This window comes from Saccopteryx bilineata, chromosome 7, assembly GCF_036850765.1.
Source record: "Saccopteryx bilineata isolate mSacBil1 chromosome 7, mSacBil1_pri_phased_curated, whole genome shotgun sequence".
Classification (NCBI taxonomy): Eukaryota; Metazoa; Chordata; class Mammalia; order Chiroptera; family Emballonuridae; genus Saccopteryx; species Saccopteryx bilineata.
Window position 1 is genome coordinate 39,298,535 of NC_089496.1, and position 17,775 is coordinate 39,316,309.

A 17,775-nucleotide genomic window follows, 5' to 3' on the forward strand; every position below is an offset into this window, starting at 1 on the left:
ATTGCTTTGTCATATGTACCTTGACCAGGGGGTTTAAGCTAAGCTAGTGATCTCTTGCTCAAGCCAGTGACCTTGGGCTCAAGCCAGCGACCTTTGGGCTCAAGCCAGAAACCATGGGGTCATGTCTATGATCCCACACTCAAGCTAACCCTGTACTCAAGCTGTTAAGCCCACACTCAAGCCGGAGGAACCCATGCTCAAGTCAGCAACCTTGGGGTTTTGAACTTGAGTTCTCAGCATCCCAGGCAGATGCTCCATCCACTGCACCACCACTGGTCAGGCAAGAAGTACCTAAAATTTACTAAGTAATATACTCTAAACTAAACAGAAATAACAAAAATGTTGCAATTGAGAATGCTAAAACTTTTTATATATATATACACTATTCATCTACTAGAAAAATGTCTGTTCTACTAGAAGTCTATATATAAAAATTTTTTTTTGTTTTTTTGTTTTTTAATTTTTTATTTATTCATTTTAGAGAGGAGGGGAGAGAGAGAGAGAGAGAGAGAGAGAGAGAGAGAGAGAGAGAAGAGACAGAGAGAGAGAAGGGGGGAGGAGCTGGAAGCATCAACTCCCATATGTGCCTTGACCAGGCAAGCCCAGGGTTTCGAACCGGCGACCTCAACATTTCCAGGTCGACACTTTACCCACTGCACCACCACAGGTCAGGCCTAAATATAAAATTTTAAACTTTTTAACTAATGCATGCAAAGTCCCTTTTTATGACTGAAAAATAAATAGCAATCATTTTGCTGCTCTTAAATATCTTCAATAAAATAAGAGAACTATAATCATACATAATAATCTCTGATAGGATTTTCTTTCCCACATCCATAAATTGTATATGAATTAAACATTAAAAACACTGGTTTTTTTATACATGGTATAAAAAAAGAAAAAATATATTTTCAACTGTGAATGATAAAAGGTGAAAAAAGTACAATATAATTACATCACGTATCTTCAATTTGATCTCTCCATATGATACCATTGTCACTTGTTATAAAAACAATAGGAAAGTGATACTTCACCTGAGTCTGGTTGCGGTAGGCAGAGTTCTGAGATGGCACTGAACACTGCCACCCTCTGGTGTTCACTCGCTGTACAGCCTCCATTCCCTTGAGTGTGGAAGGCCCTGTGAACATGATGGAATTCACTCCTGTGACCCTCGAGTTATAGAACCAATGGATCATGCTCTGTGATAAAGGTGAAGGGGTTTTTCAGACCATGTAAGATCCCATAATAGTTATATTGAGGTCATCACACAAGAGACTGTCCTGTGTGGACCTGACATAATCAGATAAGCCTTTAAAAGAGAACCTGCCCTTTCTGAAGGAAGAGATTCCAAAGGTGAGAAAAAAATCGCATACTGGCATTGAAGAAGCCAATTGTCATGTGGAGAGAGGCTGAACCACAAGGCAGGGACCCAAGGGCATTCTCTGGTTGCTGAGAAGAGTTCTTTGTCAATAACTAGCAAGGAAGAGAGGATCTCAACATATATATGCATGGAAACAAAATCTGCCGATAATATGAATGACCTTGGAATAGGACTCCAAGCTCTAGGTGAGAAGGCACACTGAAATGATACATTGGTTGCAATTTTCTGAGACTGTAGCCAAGAACTCAGCAACTCTGTGCTCAGACTTCCCATGCTTAAAAACTGAGATTATGAATGGATGTTGCTTTAAACCACTAAATTTCTGGCAATTTGTTACACAGCAGTACAAACTAATATACCGAATAAACTGGAATGGAATATGTCCTTTTATTTCCAGTTAAATTTCAGCAATGTAAGCTCCAAGTATAATAAGCAAACACTACTGTCTTAAATGTCTGAAAAAAATAATAAAATTTATATTTTCATAGTCTCTTTCTGTATTCTCTTAAAACCAAATTGGGAATGTTTGGATTAAGGGCAATAGTAATTCTTAAATAGGGTATGCAACATATAGGAGGTATTTGAGCAAAGACTCAAAACTGGTGACAGAGATTCCCTTTGTAGATATTTGAGGGAAGAGTGGTCCTGAAGGAGGAAATGACCAGGCCAAAGATCCTAAGAAAACATAAATAACAAACTGAAGAAATTATGGCCTGACCTGTGGTGGCACAGTGGATAAAGCGTCGACCTGGAAATGCTGAGGTCACCAGTTCGAAACCCTGAGCTTGCCTGGTCAAGGCACATGTGGGAGTTGATGCTTCCAGCTCCTCCTCCCTTCTCTCTGTCTCTTCTCTCTCTCTCTCTCTCTCTCTCTCTCTCTCTCTCTCTCTCTCTCTCTCTCCCTCTCATCTCTAAAATGAATAAATAAAAAATTTAAAGTACAAAAAAGAAAAAAGAAATTATAAGAAGCTAGTGCCATTGAGAAGGGAAAGAGTGAAGAAAGATAAGGTCAAATGGGTTATTTGGTAGAGCAACTGAGTTGACATTAAAAAAAGATGGAGGCCCTGGCCGGTTGGCTCAGTGGTAGAGCGTCGGCCTGGCGTGCGGAAGTTCCAGGTTCGATTCCCGGCCAGGGCACACAGGAGAGGCGCCCATCTGCTTCTCCCCCCCTCCCCCTCTCCTTCCTCTTTGTCTCTCCCTTCCCCTCCCGCAGCTGAGGCTCCATTGGAGCAAAAGATGGCCCGGGCACTGGGGATGACTCCTTGGCCTCTGCCCCAGGCGCTAGAGTGGCTCTGGTCGCGACAGAGCGACACCCCGGATGGGCAGAGCATCGCCCCCTGGTGGGCATGCTGGGTGGATCCTGGTTGGGCGCATGCGGGAGTCTGTCTGACTGCCTCCCCATTTCCAGCTTCAGAAAAATACAAAAAACAAACAAACAAAAAAAACATGGAGAAAGTTGCATGTAGAGACAGGAATATCACCAGTTTAGTTTTGTAGATATTGATTTGTGATGTGTATTACACATCCAAATAGAGATGTTAATTGGGCGTTTGGATATCAGTTCCAAATTTGGCTTGACATCAAAATTTGGAGTTCAATCATGATTAGATAGAATGAGATGATCAAGAGCATGGGCATAAGTGGAGAAGGTGGAAGACCTGAACCTGAGAGCACTTCAGGACAAACTTTTTGGGGAAAAGACAAGGAATCAGCAAATGATACTCTTAAGAAATGGCCAATATGATAGGGGGAAAACTTAGATAATATGTTGTCCTAGAAGGCAAGTGAAGAAAGATTATCAAGTGAAGGGGTGATTACCTCTGCTAAGTGTTGCTGAATGATTAAGATGTGGACTAAGAACTGAATGCTTAACTTAGCAACATGGAGGTCTGACCCCAAATCCTGGTGCTATCGTGGGGTGCAAAATAATGGGTTCAGTTATAAAGGATTTAGAAGAGAAGGAATTTCAAATACAATATATAAACAGGGCTAGTACAGCTGATGGGGAAAGTGAAATATATTATTTTTAAACATGCAAAAAAATAACAGCATGTTTGGGTGCTGATGTGAATGCTTCAATAGACAATGAAATAAAAATAATGTAGGAGGGACAGAAAAGTTTCTAGGAATGCATCAATAGATGGGTCTTAGGAGAGAGACTACCTTAACATATGTCGTCTACAGTAGGAGGCAGGACAGCACATTAAAGATTACAAATGCCCTTTTACATATGTTTTTCTTCTTTGGACAAAGTATTCTTTATTTCTTATGTTAGGATTGATCTATTATTTTTCTATGTCATTTATTGATAATCTTTTCATTGTCAATGCCTATAAAAAATTCCTTGTCAACATACATGGAAACAATACATCAACTATTTCCTCCACCAACATTCTCTATTCTCCTGAGAAGTCCCACCGATATGATGAAGAACCTTCAGAATACTGTAAGTCTCCCCACTGTTTTCACTTCCTCCTCTCCCCCTACTCCCTCCACACACTCTTTCCTTTGACCCTTAGGGGAAATCTTTGGGATCCTTTTACTTCTCTTTTCTCATCATGAGTCTAACACAACTTTCCAATTTTACTGAAGTGACTTGACACTTTCAATTTCAAGCTATTATTAGAATCTCCCCACACAATTGATCTCTTCTGTTTCAAGAACCTTTATTAAAGTCTCCTCGGCCTCCCATCACCACCTCCATCATTGTCCATTCACATGTTACCAGATAGTGTATGGATCCTGGCGTTATAACCACTGTTCCTATACTCCTTGTTTTTCTCCTTTTGGACTATTTTCACTTATCTGCTCTTTGGATAGACAGCTTTGCCATGTCCTGAGATTAAGTAAATAGTGATATATTTTATAAAAATGTTTATCTGTGAATAATCATTCCTTCACCTTAGCACATGGATGGGAAATAGCACTGGCTGGACATAGGGGTTTTTTTGTTTGTTTGTTTTGTTTTTGTATTTTTCTGAAGCTGGAAACGGGGAGAGACAGTCAGACAGACTCCCGCATGCACCCAACCGGGATCCACCCGGCACGCCCACCAGGGGGCGACGCTCTGCCCACCAGGGGGCATCGTTCTGTTGCGACCAGAGCCACTCTAGCGTCTGGGGCAGAGGCCAAGGAGCCATCCCCAGCGCCCGGGCCATCTTTGCTCCAATGGAGCCTTGCTGCAGGAGAGGAAGAGAGAGACAGAGAGGAAGGAGAGGGGGAGGGGTGGAGAGGCAGATGGGCGTTTCTCCTGTGTGCCCTGGCCGGGAATCGAACCCGGGACTTCTGCACGCCAGGCCAGCGCTCTACCACTGAGCCAACCGGCCAGGGCTGGGCATAGGGTTTTAAGGTTGCATACCTTTTTCTCAGGATTCTATGGATCAGGATGCAATGTTAGCCATTTATTAGAAACACCCAGCTATATAAAAAATAGCAATCCTTTGCTCCCCCCCAGAGAGTCTGATTTAATCCATCTAAGATGCAGCCTGGTGTCAGCATTTTCTGGAGCTACCCAACCAATTCTCCGGTGCACCAGGGGTTGAGATCTAACGGATGTTATTTGACTGGGATGCTGTTCAGCTATTGACATTCCTGTCCTGTGGTCTAGTCTGGGAGATGAAAAGCCCAATTCCAGTCTAATATGTCTGCCTTTGTAATTCATTTATTCTTTCTAAATCCTGTCTCATGTCCAAAATTTGGGAATTTTACCCAGCTTAGGTCTGAGGGTTTTTTTCTTATAAATACTGACTAGAACTTAGAAAGCCCTTTCAGGCCCTGGCTGGTTGGCTCAGTGGTAGAGCGTCAGCCTGGTGTGCAGGAGTCCTGGGTTCTATTCCCAGCCAGGGCACACAGGAGAAGCGCCCATCTGCTTCTCCACCCCTACCCCTCTCCTTCCTCTCTGTCTCTCTCTTCCCCTCCCGCAGCCAAGGCTCCATTGGAGCAAAGTTGGCCCGGGCGCTGGGGATGGCTCCTTGGCCTCTGCCTCAGGCACTTAAATGGCTCTGGTTGCAACAGAGCAATGCCCCCAGATGGGCAGAGCATCGCCCCCTGGTGGGCATGCTGGGTGGATCCCTGTCGGGCGCATGCGGGAGTCTGTCTGACTGCCTCCCCATTTCCAACTTCAGAAAAATATTTTTTTAAAAAATTGAAAGCTCTTTCACCTGGGCTCCCTTCAACTCGGAGAAGTTTTTCTCTATTATATAATTAATCAATGTTTTAACACAATCTCCGCCATTTTTTCTTCTTCTGGAATTCTGTTTTCTGACTGTCTCCTTAATGTCATCTAACCCTGCCCCTATGCTTTCTAACCCTGCATGCTTTATTCTGTGATATTTCCTTTCCCTTTTCCTTCTCTGCTACCATTTCAGGAATCAACAGTACACATCTTTCCATTGACACGCTCAACTTTTAAACTTGAAGATGGTGTTGAAGTTCCATAGATTGCTTTGGATTGTCCTTAAACATCATGCGATACTTTTATACTCAAGTGTCTAGCAGGCGTGTCACAGCAGGAGTCTGGTCTGAGTGTCAATCTGCTCTTTCTCTTCCTGTCAAACCCTTGTAATTTCCTGGATCCTGCTCATGGCAGCTAACACCTAGCTGCTGGGGACAGTGAATGGCAGCAGTCCCTCCGGCGGTGCCTCTGTTGCTTGCTGTGGGTGGGCAGTGTTGCCACCACCCGGTTGTCCAGCCCTGTGACCATAAGTCTTTCTGTTCCCTAGTGTCTACAGGCTTCCAATCTTCAGGGAGAGAAAACTCAACCTATGTCCCTCCTACTGCCCCCCCCATGAAAAGCCGAAGTGACCAGGTGCACACAGGTGGACTTGCCCTGGCTTCTTTCCTCATTCTCACTCTCACCCTCTCACCAAAACAAGATCACTGTAAGCTAGTAGAGGAATCACAGATCTCAGATATCCATCATGGGTTCTCTCCCTCTCATCTCTCCCCCACACCCCGGATTTGAAGCTCTATCTGTTGGCACTCTGAGAGCCTGAGGCTCACACTCTTCATTCCCCACCTGGCTGCTCATCACAGCAGCAGCCAGGCCTGGGTTCTAGTTAGAAGTAGAGGAACCGAGATCCATGTGCCAGTATCTCACCAAGGAGCCCTACTCTCCATAGTCAGAGATTTAAGGAACTGTACCTGTTTGGCCTCATCTTAGTGCACTCTGCTCCCTGGTTCTCAGTTAAGGTATAGGAACTGTTTATCAATTTCTGTAATGACCACAGTAAGTACAAGACTTTCTAAGCAATAATTACCCATAGGTTATAGAACATAAATTCGTTCGTATCACCTCCTTTCAGATAATCAAATACAATTGTTCTGTGGTAGAACCTGTGTATTTGATATTGTTTTCAAAGCTATCCATGTGATTCTGATATATAACCAGGATTTTCTTTTTTTTTTAGAGAGGAGGAGGAGGAGGAGGAGGAGAAGGAGGAGATGGAGAGAGAGAGAAGGAGAGAGAGAGAGAGAAGGGGGGAGGAGCAGTAAGCATCAATCAACCCCTATATGTGCCTGGACCAAGCAAGCCCAAGGTTTTGAACTGGCAACTTCAGTGTTCCAGGTTGACACTTTATCCTCTGAGACACCACAGGTCAGGCCTATAACCAGGAATGAGAACCACTGATATAAAAGAAAAGGAACCATATTATAAATCTTTTACAAATACCATATATAGCAGTGTTTACAAAGTGTGGTTTGATAACCATGCCCATGAGAATGCCTGAGGTGCTATTTAAAATGCAAATCCCTGGGCCTTACATAAACCTAATGAATTCTTGGATAGAGACCTTAAGATTGTTATTTTTACCAATGGATTGAGATGAATCTTGTGCATACCAAATCTTTTGAGAACCACAATAAAAGACACGGTTGAGTTTCCAGTGAAGAATCAAGGGAAGAGGCAGGTGTGCTCCAGAGTGCTTCTACACTGTCTCCCTGCCTACTGCTTGTTCAGGTATGAGACAGCATAAGCTATGTCACATACAAAATGTCCGGCGCTCCACAAAATCAGATGGCATTCCTGGCTTGTGGTATGTATCCAACCCAGGTAGGAGGATGGCTGTTCTCTACACCAGGGGTCCCCAAACTTTTTACACAGGGGACCAGTTCACTGTCCCTCAGACCATTGGAGGGCCGGACTATAAAAAAAACTATGAACAAATCCCTATGCACACTGCACATATCTTATTTTAAAGTAAAAAAACAAAACAGGAACAAATACAATATTTAAAATAAAGAACAAGTAAATTTAAATCAACAAACTGACCAGTATTTCAATGGGAACTATGCTCCTCTCACTGACCACCAATGAAAGAGGTGCCCCTTCCGGAAGTGTGGTGGGGGCCGGATAAATGGCCTCAGGGGGCCGCATGCGGCCCGCGGGCCGTAGTTTGGGGACCCCTGCTCTACACAGTAGTCGGGAACCCAGAAGCACTGCCACCTTTCCATACAACCTTTCAACACAGGAGTTCAGCTTTCGCTAGAGAAGGAAAAAAATAGTGTGGGCAATTTACATCTAATCTTCCCTGCATCTCCCCTGATGTTATGCACTCTCTTCCTCTCTAAGTCCACTGGCCCAAATTAACCACGTGCTCCCCACCCATTGGTCCGGGAAGCTGGAGAGTTTTCCCACGTATGCAGGAAGGAAAGGAAAATCAGATCTGATGAGCTCGAATTATCTCTGCCATACAGTATTTACTATGCACATACTATGTACTCAATACTGGGCCAGAAAATAGGAATAGGGCTGTCAGATAAAAGATATCTTTCCGCTTTCATGGAGCTCATAGACAATGAAGAGAAAATATAGGTGTTCTGCTTCTGTCCTCACACAAGCCAGAGTTGTCAGTAAGACTCACACGAAATATAAATCTTGCCCAGAATGACTAGCAAAGGCTACAGGAAAGAAATATCAACAAAATATGCCACAACAATATCAGGCTGATCTAATGCATCAGGCACAACTCCTCTTTTTTTTTTTTTTTTTTTGTATTTTTCTGAAGCTGGAAATGAGGAGAGACAGTCAGACAGACTCCTGCATGCGCCCGACTGGGATCCACCTGGCACGCCCACCAGGGGCGATGCTCTGCCCACCAGGGGGCGATGCTCTGCCCCTCCGGGGCATCGCTCTGCCGCGACCAGAGCCACTCTAGCGCCTGGGGCAGAGGCCAAGGAGCCATCCCCAGCGCCCGGGCCATCTTTGCTCCAATGGAGCCTGCGGGAGGGGAAGAGAGAGAGAGCGGACTCCTCTCTTTTGTACTAGGATGTGCTTCGGTTCTGGAGTGAACGGTGCTCAGCCTGGCTTGAATTAGCAAAGTGAAGCCTCCGAGTGTTACGGCCTGTGGTCTGCTGGTTTACACATCTCATCATCTCACAGTCTAGCTATGTAATTAACTGGCACTCATCAGCACAGCTGCAGTTCATAAATCTATAACTTACAGAGAGATTTACAAGAAACGGCCCAGACAGGTCAGGTACATTTGTTAAAAGCATTCCTAGATCAGTGATCAGGAGCTAATAAATCTCACCAGTCAATATTTGCAAGAAGGTATGTGGTTGGGATTAAAAGAAAAACCGTCTCGAGTGTTTTCAAGGTGGTGACCATTACAGATCCACCATCCCAGCACCTGATCAGACAATCGGCCAAATAAAAGAAAACCACCTACAGTGGTGAGCACCCCAGAGGGTAAGTGCATACTGCAATGGAGAGGTGCATGGACAAGCATGGACGTCAGAGAGCATTTGTGTGGAAAGGCAGCATTTGATCTGAGAATTGAAGGTGACAGAGGGAAAGAGAATTCTCCAGGCAAAGGTAATAGCATTTGGGTTAAAGCTGGACTATGAGGAGCAAGATAGACAAGGGGGTACAATTTATTTCTGAGAGGTCTCAAGGGGACAATCCACAGGCAGGGCCAGATTGATGCATGATCTATATCGCAAAAGCAGAGAGAAACTTCGCAGTAGTTTTAATGGGGGTACACAGTCAATGTCGTGAGCGCGGGGGGGGGGGTGAGGAGCGAGTAGAACTAAGGAGATGGGTTAGATAACCACTGCAGACATCTTCGCAGATGAATCAGGGTCCTGTCATGTAGAAAAAAGTGGTTTCATTCAAAAGATGAGTTCGAGGGAAAAGTGACTAAATTGCACATGAAGAGAGGAACAGAGAGGTACCAGTGCCATCTCGGTGCATGTCCCCATGACTGGCATCACTAGATACCATTTCCCACGATAGGAAACACTGGAAGAACAGGGCTGGGCCACTGGCGGAGAGAATTCAGGAGCAAAGGAGCGGGTTCTTGGTCTCGGCACTCAAGCATGGTCTAGATATGGGTTGTTTGTCTAGGAGGCTCCTATGGGAAGTCAATTATGGCTGCATTTTAAACAAAGCATATGAGAAAAAGTGAAAGGGAACAGCATCCAACCGCCCAAATGCGAGTGAGAGAAATTAAACAGCCAGAGGGGAAAGGACACATCATGGCTGCATCTTTCCTTTCATAGTTCTCCAAACAGTCCAGGGCTTCTGGAAAGAAGAAAACGGGAGTGGCATGCCCTGACCAGGAGGTGGCGCAGTGGATAGAGCGTCGGACTGAGATGCCGAGGGAGGACCTAGGATCGAGACCCGAGGTCGCCAGCTTGAGCGCGGGATCATCTGGTTTAAGCAAAAGCCCACCAGCTTGAACCCAAGGTCGCTGGCTCGAGCAAGGGGTTACTCGGTCTGCTGAAGGCCCGCGGTCAGGGCACATATGAGAAAGCAATCAATGAACAACTAAGGTGTCGCAATGAAAAACTGATGATTGATGCTTCTTATCTCTCCGTTCCTGTCTGTCTGTCCCTGTCTATCCTTCTCTCTGACTCTCTCTCTGTCTCTGTAAAAAAAAAGGGGGGGGGAATGGCGTGATTCAAGTGGAGACAGAAAGAGAGGGAGAGACAGAGAGACAATAGAATTATTTGCTAAAATTTATGATATGTCGTGAGATATTAAAGAGGGCAGTCAGATGCAGTTATTTTATATAAATAAACAGTCTCTTTAAAAATTAATCACAAAGACAACCTGGCCAGGTAGCTCAGCTGAGCTCAGTTAGTGTGTATCATCCCCATACACCAAGGTTGCAGGTTCGATCCCTGGTCAGGGCACATACAAGGTTCAAACAATGAACATATACAACAAACTGATGTTTCTTTTCCTCTCCCATCTCGTTTTCTAAAATCAATTAATTAAAAAATTAATCACAAATAAAGAAATAACTACACACAAAGAAAAGAGTAGGAGGGTTTTACTCAGTTCTAGATCCTTAGCTGGCATTTAATAGCTGTGTGATCTTGGATAAGTTGCTGATTCAATATGTGCTTATTCAGTAAATATTCATATATTCATCTTTAAAATATACTTAATAATAGACACATTAAATAAAATAGTGTATGAAGGTACTTTGGAAATTGCAAAGCAGTTTCATTTTCTATATGGTAATTACATATATCAATAATTATAAAATATTATGTTATTACCATTAAGTAGAACTATTGAATCTCAGAACCAACAGGGAAGGCCCAGAAGAAGCTGAAGGAAGGAGCAGCAGATGAGCCCCTAGAGTGAACAGAGAAGGGTCAATTCACAGTGGGAAAGCCACCTCAGGACAAGTAAGGTGAAGGAAAGCCTGTTTATGTTCGGGACGTTTTACTGGAAGTCCATGTGCAGGAAAAGTCAACTTTCAAGCAAACAACAATAATCACGGAATTCTTCTTGCCAAGAATAAATCTTAGAGGAGGGGACTTCCAAGTTTTCCTTTCTTTCCCAATTGTAGTTTTATTTATTTACTTTTTAAAGGTGGTAGGTCTGGAACAACATCCAATTTCCTGTAAATTGTGCAGAGCAAGGGTGTGGCCACCTTTCTTCCCCCGCAGATTTGAATTCGCTGGATATTCCCATGGAGTCTGCAGTAATAAAGACATCAACAGCTGATCCTGGGAGCCTTTGAAGATGTGAGGGAGAGAAGAGGGGGTGTGTCATGAGCGTGTGCTGTGGCCATCGGGGAAGGGTGGGAGAAGGGGACTTCATGTGCATTCATTCCATCATTTCTAAAATGCATTACTTTTCAGTTTTAAATGTTTCTGAAATTGGGACGCAGTTTACGATGATGAGTACATTTAGTACAGTATTTCTTGCACCCATACAACCCCCCACCAATAAAACCTTCAGTGGTTAAATTGTCTTCATCTGGCAGTGAAAACATATTTTAGCAAGGAAATACAGCATTTAATATGTTAGAGTGATCAAAAATTTTCATGGCTTTTCCAATAAAAGACAAAACAGCAAATAATTATTTTACAAAAATTTTTATTGTTTTGAAGTAGATTATCCATTCTATTCTTTCAAAAAACTTCATTAAAGGCCTTCTGCGCTGGCACCATGCTAGGCTCTTAGAGAAGAGGGGAGGAAGACATCTCATGCAGAACGACCATCACCCCCAGAGAGCCCTGGATTCCTCTGCCACGTACCAAGGGACTCAGCCAGGAAGCTTCTCTTCTCACTGCTTCCAATTTTCCCCTCCAGGCATTTAATTCTTCAGTCGTGGTTTATTTTCAAACCATGGAATCCTTAGTGGATACTCTGGACCCAGTCTTGCCTAGGTTGAGATGGAGCTAATTGATTCTGCCCTCCCCCCCCCCACTCAGGAGTCATGTCCTATTGGATGCCATCCTCCTGTAGGAATAACAATACGCTCTCCAGAGGGTCCCCAAACAATTCCCCTGGGCGTCAGTTCACCCCAATGAGGTTCAAGATTGAGTTCAAGAATGGAATCCCCAAATGTTACCCCAGATAGAAGAAATGAATTTGGTTTCCTCACCTTGGCATTTAGGACCCCAAGAACTTAGGGTGAAACAACATTCTCAACTTTTCCGTCCTCTCAGTTACCATATAAATCCATCCACTCCAATCAACCTTATTTAACATCTGGTTATTTGCTTATTACTGCCTACGGTCTTCATTATATTCTTCCTTTTTTCAATAAAAAAAGGAATAAAATAAATATAATTCAGTGCACAAACCACTCAATTTTTACTTAATTTACATAAATGTATGTATTCACCTCCCATACCAAGGTATGAGGTATCTTAGTACCCTCTAAGTCTACCTCATCTGCCCTTCCAGGTACCAACATGCTTAGAACTCATTCTTTTCTGTTGTGTATTACCATAGCTTAGTTTTCTATAATACAGTTTGACTGAATTATCTAACAAGAATAAGACAATTCTCTGACTGACTTGTATAGTAATCCATGAAAAGAAAAGAAAAGAAATGAAATAAGGTCAGCTGGCAAAAGCAACATGCTTATCAAATTCCTACCAAACTCACCACGTGTCTCTTGACAATCCACATATTCATTAGGAGACAGCTATGTGTAAGAAGCCACACCAAACAAGCAACAGGAAACAACTCCATTGTAGAGTCAATTATAATCCTCAGTAGGAGAGACAAAAATATGAAAATGACTACTGCCTGAGTCATGTCAAGATGAAGGCATACTTCTCTAACAAGAAGTACTGCAAATAGAGAGAGTGGACAGTTAGGGCAATTGTGGTGGCAGCCCTCAGCAAATAAAAATGATTTAAGGTCCTAAATTGGGGATATGAGAGGGAGAAGAGAGTCATGTCAGCAAAGGTAACAGGGACCTATAGGTATTCTTCCAAACCAAATATCTGGAACTGAAAAGTATCCAAACTCATGAAGCCCCTTCTACTTCTACCACCAACTCTATCATTGCTGAACCTCAGAAAAAACAAAAAGGGGGTGATAGCCAAACAAACGCTGTGAGAGCCCCATGTGGAAATATTTATACAAGGAGGCTGATCCCGAGGGTCACCAGACATAGCAGGAGATAATGTTCCAAATGACACAAATCCTCTTTTCCCTTTGGTTGACAAGAGGAAACTTAGAAATCACTTAATATCAAATCAATCACTATTAATAGAAAAATCCAACTCAGCATTGCATTTTTAATGGCCTGAAAAATGATGCTTAGAACAATCTGGCTGGCATTAGAGTTCAGCTCTTCTGTAAGTCTCTAGATTGAACAACTGGCTTGTGTTATCAAGCAAAATGATAATTAAAGCACTGAAGAGGCTAACCCACATCAACTCCTGATATTATAAATGCACATTTCAAATGCATTTTATAAGTACTTTTCAAAGAAATCTGAATATACATCCAGCTCCTTATACATCTCATTTCATCTATTATGTGATAGAACATTCTGCATTTGTTCAGACATTTTGCTGTACAGATGGTTCTTAATTCAGAACGGAAAAGGAAAAAAAAAGTTTTGTCAGTTTTCTTTATATGTATATCTTGTGGATATATAACATTCTCAAAAGAAATAGTAGTCCTTGCTCTTTTTTTTAATTTTCTCATCTGCTCATTTTAATTTTAACGTTTGAGCCAGTCATTTGGGTCTTATTCAATGGAGCGGAACTCTCCTGCCTTGACTATTTGAGTCAATCCAAAATTGCTTCTTGGGGAAATGTTTACACTTGCCTGTAACCCCTGAGCCTAACTTTATTTGAAGGAGTAGTGAGCTTCCTTCCATATCAAAACTGATAGCTCATTATTTCCCAAAGGCATTTTCTTTACATTTTGAGCCACTCTTGTTGCTACAAGTTTGCCTTTATGAAGCTCATACCATTGGTCCTACTGTAACATCTGAAAAAAAACAATCTTTGGTTCTAGTTGGACACCTGAAGCTAAATAGAATCACTCTAATATCCCTTTTATTTATTTATTTATTTATTTATTTATTTATTTATTTATTTATTTATTTTTCTGAAGCTGGAAACAGGGAGAGACAGCCAGACACTCTCTCGCATGCGCCCGACCGGGATCCACCCGGCACGCCCAGCAGGGGGCGACGCTCTGCCCCTCGGGGCGTCGCTCTGTCGCAACCAGAGCCACTCCAGCGCCCGGGGCAGAGTCCGAGGAGCCATCCCCAGCGCCCGGGCCATCCCCGCTCCAATGGAGCCCCGGCTGCGGAAGGGGAAGAGAGAGACAGAGAGGAAGGAGAGGGGGAAGGGTGGAGAAGCAGATGGGCGCCTCTCCCGTGTGCCCCGGCCGGGAATCGAACCCGGGACCCCCGCACGCCAGGCCGACGCTCCACCACTGAGCCAACCGGCCAGGGCCTAATATCCCTTTCTTATATAAACATACAATCCTTTAGGTACTTTAAAATGCCTGACTTTTTGTTGTTGTTATTGTTGTTTGTTTTGATAATTAAAATATTTTACCTTTGTAGAGAGAGAGTACTTATTTTCTCTGGCTTTTCATTGAATTATCTTTTTTTGCCTCAAATTTCTCATTTGAGAAATGAGAATACATACTTCCTCCTAACTCTAGTCTTCACAAAGAAATATAAGATTACATTTTTAAAATTCAATTTGGTTCAATTGTTTGGCAATAACTGTAGTTCACATATAAGGATATTGGAAATAGCTGTCAATCAGAAAGAAAGGATAAGTGATTATCTAGGATTATTGAGCATTTTGTAAAGAATGAAGAAAAAAGGCACTTTTCTTAAATATACAACTTAGATTTCACCTCCTCTGGAAAGATTTCCCCTCTTGCAACTTCCTTACAGCCTCACAAATTTGAGCCATGACTATTACACATGCAAAGCACTAAAGAGCCTAGCCCAGATTTCTATTTTTGTTCAATGTATACAAATCTGTCTCCTAGCTAGATGGTGGGCTGCTGGGGGACAAGAAAATTAACCATTTATTGTACCCCGGAGCCAGGAACATTGTGAGAGATTCATTGATATTGACTTGATTTAGCAGTTGAATGAACTCCATTTCCCAAAGATAAGCTGAATAGATTCCATTGATCTGTTCCAAGGTCAAAGATGCGGATGGTTTAGAATAAAGCTGAGTCAGCTCTCCTAGTATCATCCAGGCAGGTGATTCAATACACACCATTCATGCATTTCATGAGACTCTGTTCCTAAGAAAATCTATTAAGCTTTTATACTTATAATAAACGTATTTGTATTTTACAACTCACAATATGGAGCACAATATATCTTGGATAAGGAAATATTTTATTAAGACTGTTCTCAAAGGCGTATCACAGATGGTCACACATTCTCTCTATAAATCATTTTCAGCAAAATCCCAGAAACGCCTAACTAACCATTTATACAATTTTTAGATCGTAAGTCATACTTTTTAATCGTGTGGATATTTTCTTAGAATTTTTCTGGGTTAAGCAAAGAGACTACTTACTATAAGCTTACTTAAATAAAGCAAGCTAATTCTGTTGTAGTAGAATAATTTAATAATAAATCAAAAGGAAAGCTGTCCTTCTGGATTGAAAATACACAGATAATTAAAAATACATCCAAAGGGAAAAGAATAGGTATTTCCGTGTTAGATCACTGACACCAATCTCACAAAATCTAGGCCTAGGACATTGCCACAAGACAGTGGGTGATCAAACTTACATGACATTTGACTGGGTTTAATGATACCCAGTAAAATTCTGAAATCATCTAAAGAAATGCATAAGCAAGAAGATATGAGGAACAGACCGGTAGGCCCTGGGTGTTTTAACCAAGCCTGTTCATCTCTCCGGGGAGTTGATTAGCACAAGTCTACTGTTCCCTGCCTTTCTGAAGAGAAGTGATGTATGCCGACCTCCAGACGTCCATACAGCTGCCAAGAGCCAAGGCTACACTTAACCCAGGAATGTTTCAGTGGTGTTACACTACTTCTGTCTTATTCCCTCTCACTATTCCTGATGATGTAGGGACTGAACCCCAAAAGGGCCACTTATTTTAAGGAGCATTCAGTACACAAAAACATGTACTGAATTCTGAAGTGTATGAGGCAGGATGCTTTGAAACTCTGTGTCCAACTAAGTGGCCTTTTACTCTTTTGAGATTCAGTTTCCTAATCAGTAAATTAAAAGGTGGAATTTAATGATTTTATCTAGTTCAGGCGTGACCAACAGTTTTTGGCCCCAGGCCAGATTAGAAAGAAAACTTTATTCACGGGCTGGACGAAATATTAAAATTAAAAAATGTTAGGCCCTGGCCGGTTGGCTCAGCGTTAGAGCATTGGCCTGGCATGCGGGGGACCCGGGTTCGATTCCCAGCCAGGGCACATAGGAGAAGCGCCCATTTGCTTCTCCACCCCCCCCTCCTTCCTCTCTGTCTCTCTCTTCCCCTCCCGCAGCCAAGGCTCCATTGGAGCAAAGATGGCCCGGGCGCTGGGGATGGCTCCTTGGCCTCTGCCCCAGGCGCTAGAGTGGCTCTGGTCGCAACATGGCGACGCCCAGGATGGGCAGAGCAACGCCCCGGAGGGGCAGAGCATCACCCCCTGGTGGGCATGCCGGGTAGATCCCAGTCGGGCGCATGCGGGAGTCTGTCTGGCTGTCTCTCCCTGTTTCCAGCTTCAGAAAAATACAAAAAAAAAAAAAAAGTTAAATACAAAAACGATTCATTTAAGTCAACAAAATTTTACTATGTAATTTATTTATGAATAAACATAAGTAATTTAGTACAACAAATTAACAAAAAAACTAATGTGACGTGTTGAGGCGCTTTGCATTGCCTATTATTTTTTTATATCTGGCTCTATACTTGTAGTAGCTATTCTTAACACAGCCTCCAAATGTATATCATTCAATCTTGATCTTGTACTTTTATTTAGATTCATTAAAGAAAAAGTCTGTTCACAAATATAAGTTGAGCTGAAGATTACTGAAGATATCATAGTTTATGTATAATGATTTAAAAGTACCACTTATTTCATTTCCACAGTGCGTCATGCGGAGAATATTAAAAATGTAATCATGGGCCGCATAAACTCATTACCATATGTTGGCCATGCCTGATCTAGTTCCTTAGATAATAAGCAAATTAGAATCGACCTCATATATTGATATTTAGTTCCTCCAGAATGTTATATTTTTTAAGGGTCTTTCTATACCTGAAAACAAAAGGACACAACTACCAGTCAGAAAAACTAACTAGTCATCATCCTTTCGCCACCATCTTCATAACCACCTTGTTACTGTGATCATGGCATTATTATTATTAGCATATTCATGACAACATGGCAAGCAAAATATTTCCCACTGTTCCAGTGTCAGTTTCTTAGAGTGGGCAATCTGGTATACCCGGGAGTCACTGTCTTTGGGCAGCACAAAAGAAAAAAAACTCACCTTCACTTTCAGTAAAGACTATTTGTAGATTTCTCTTTGCTGCATATTTCTTTAGCAAGTCACTGACCGTTTTTTAACACCTCATTTATCACTAAAACTTAAGATAATGGCTAATATGTTGTATGTTGATAATAATAATAAATTTTAATAACTGGTGATTGGTATTTTATAAAATTTT

The 17,775-nt window shown here is 42.4% G+C and overlaps 1 protein-coding gene across 1 annotated transcript in view; it reads right to left on the minus strand.

The window, feature by feature from the left end:
* Positions 1–1,084: 1,084 nt before the first annotated feature.
* Positions 1,085–17,775, minus strand: part of MACC1 (MET transcriptional regulator MACC1) — a 234,791-nt gene continuing 218,100 nt past the window's right edge. The window contains exon 5 of the mRNA XM_066239785.1: positions 1,085–1,138. Coding sequence (XP_066095882.1) covers positions 1,097–1,138 — 42 coding nt within the window. The 3' untranslated portion in view covers positions 1,085–1,096. The remainder of the gene's footprint in view (positions 1,139–17,775) is intronic.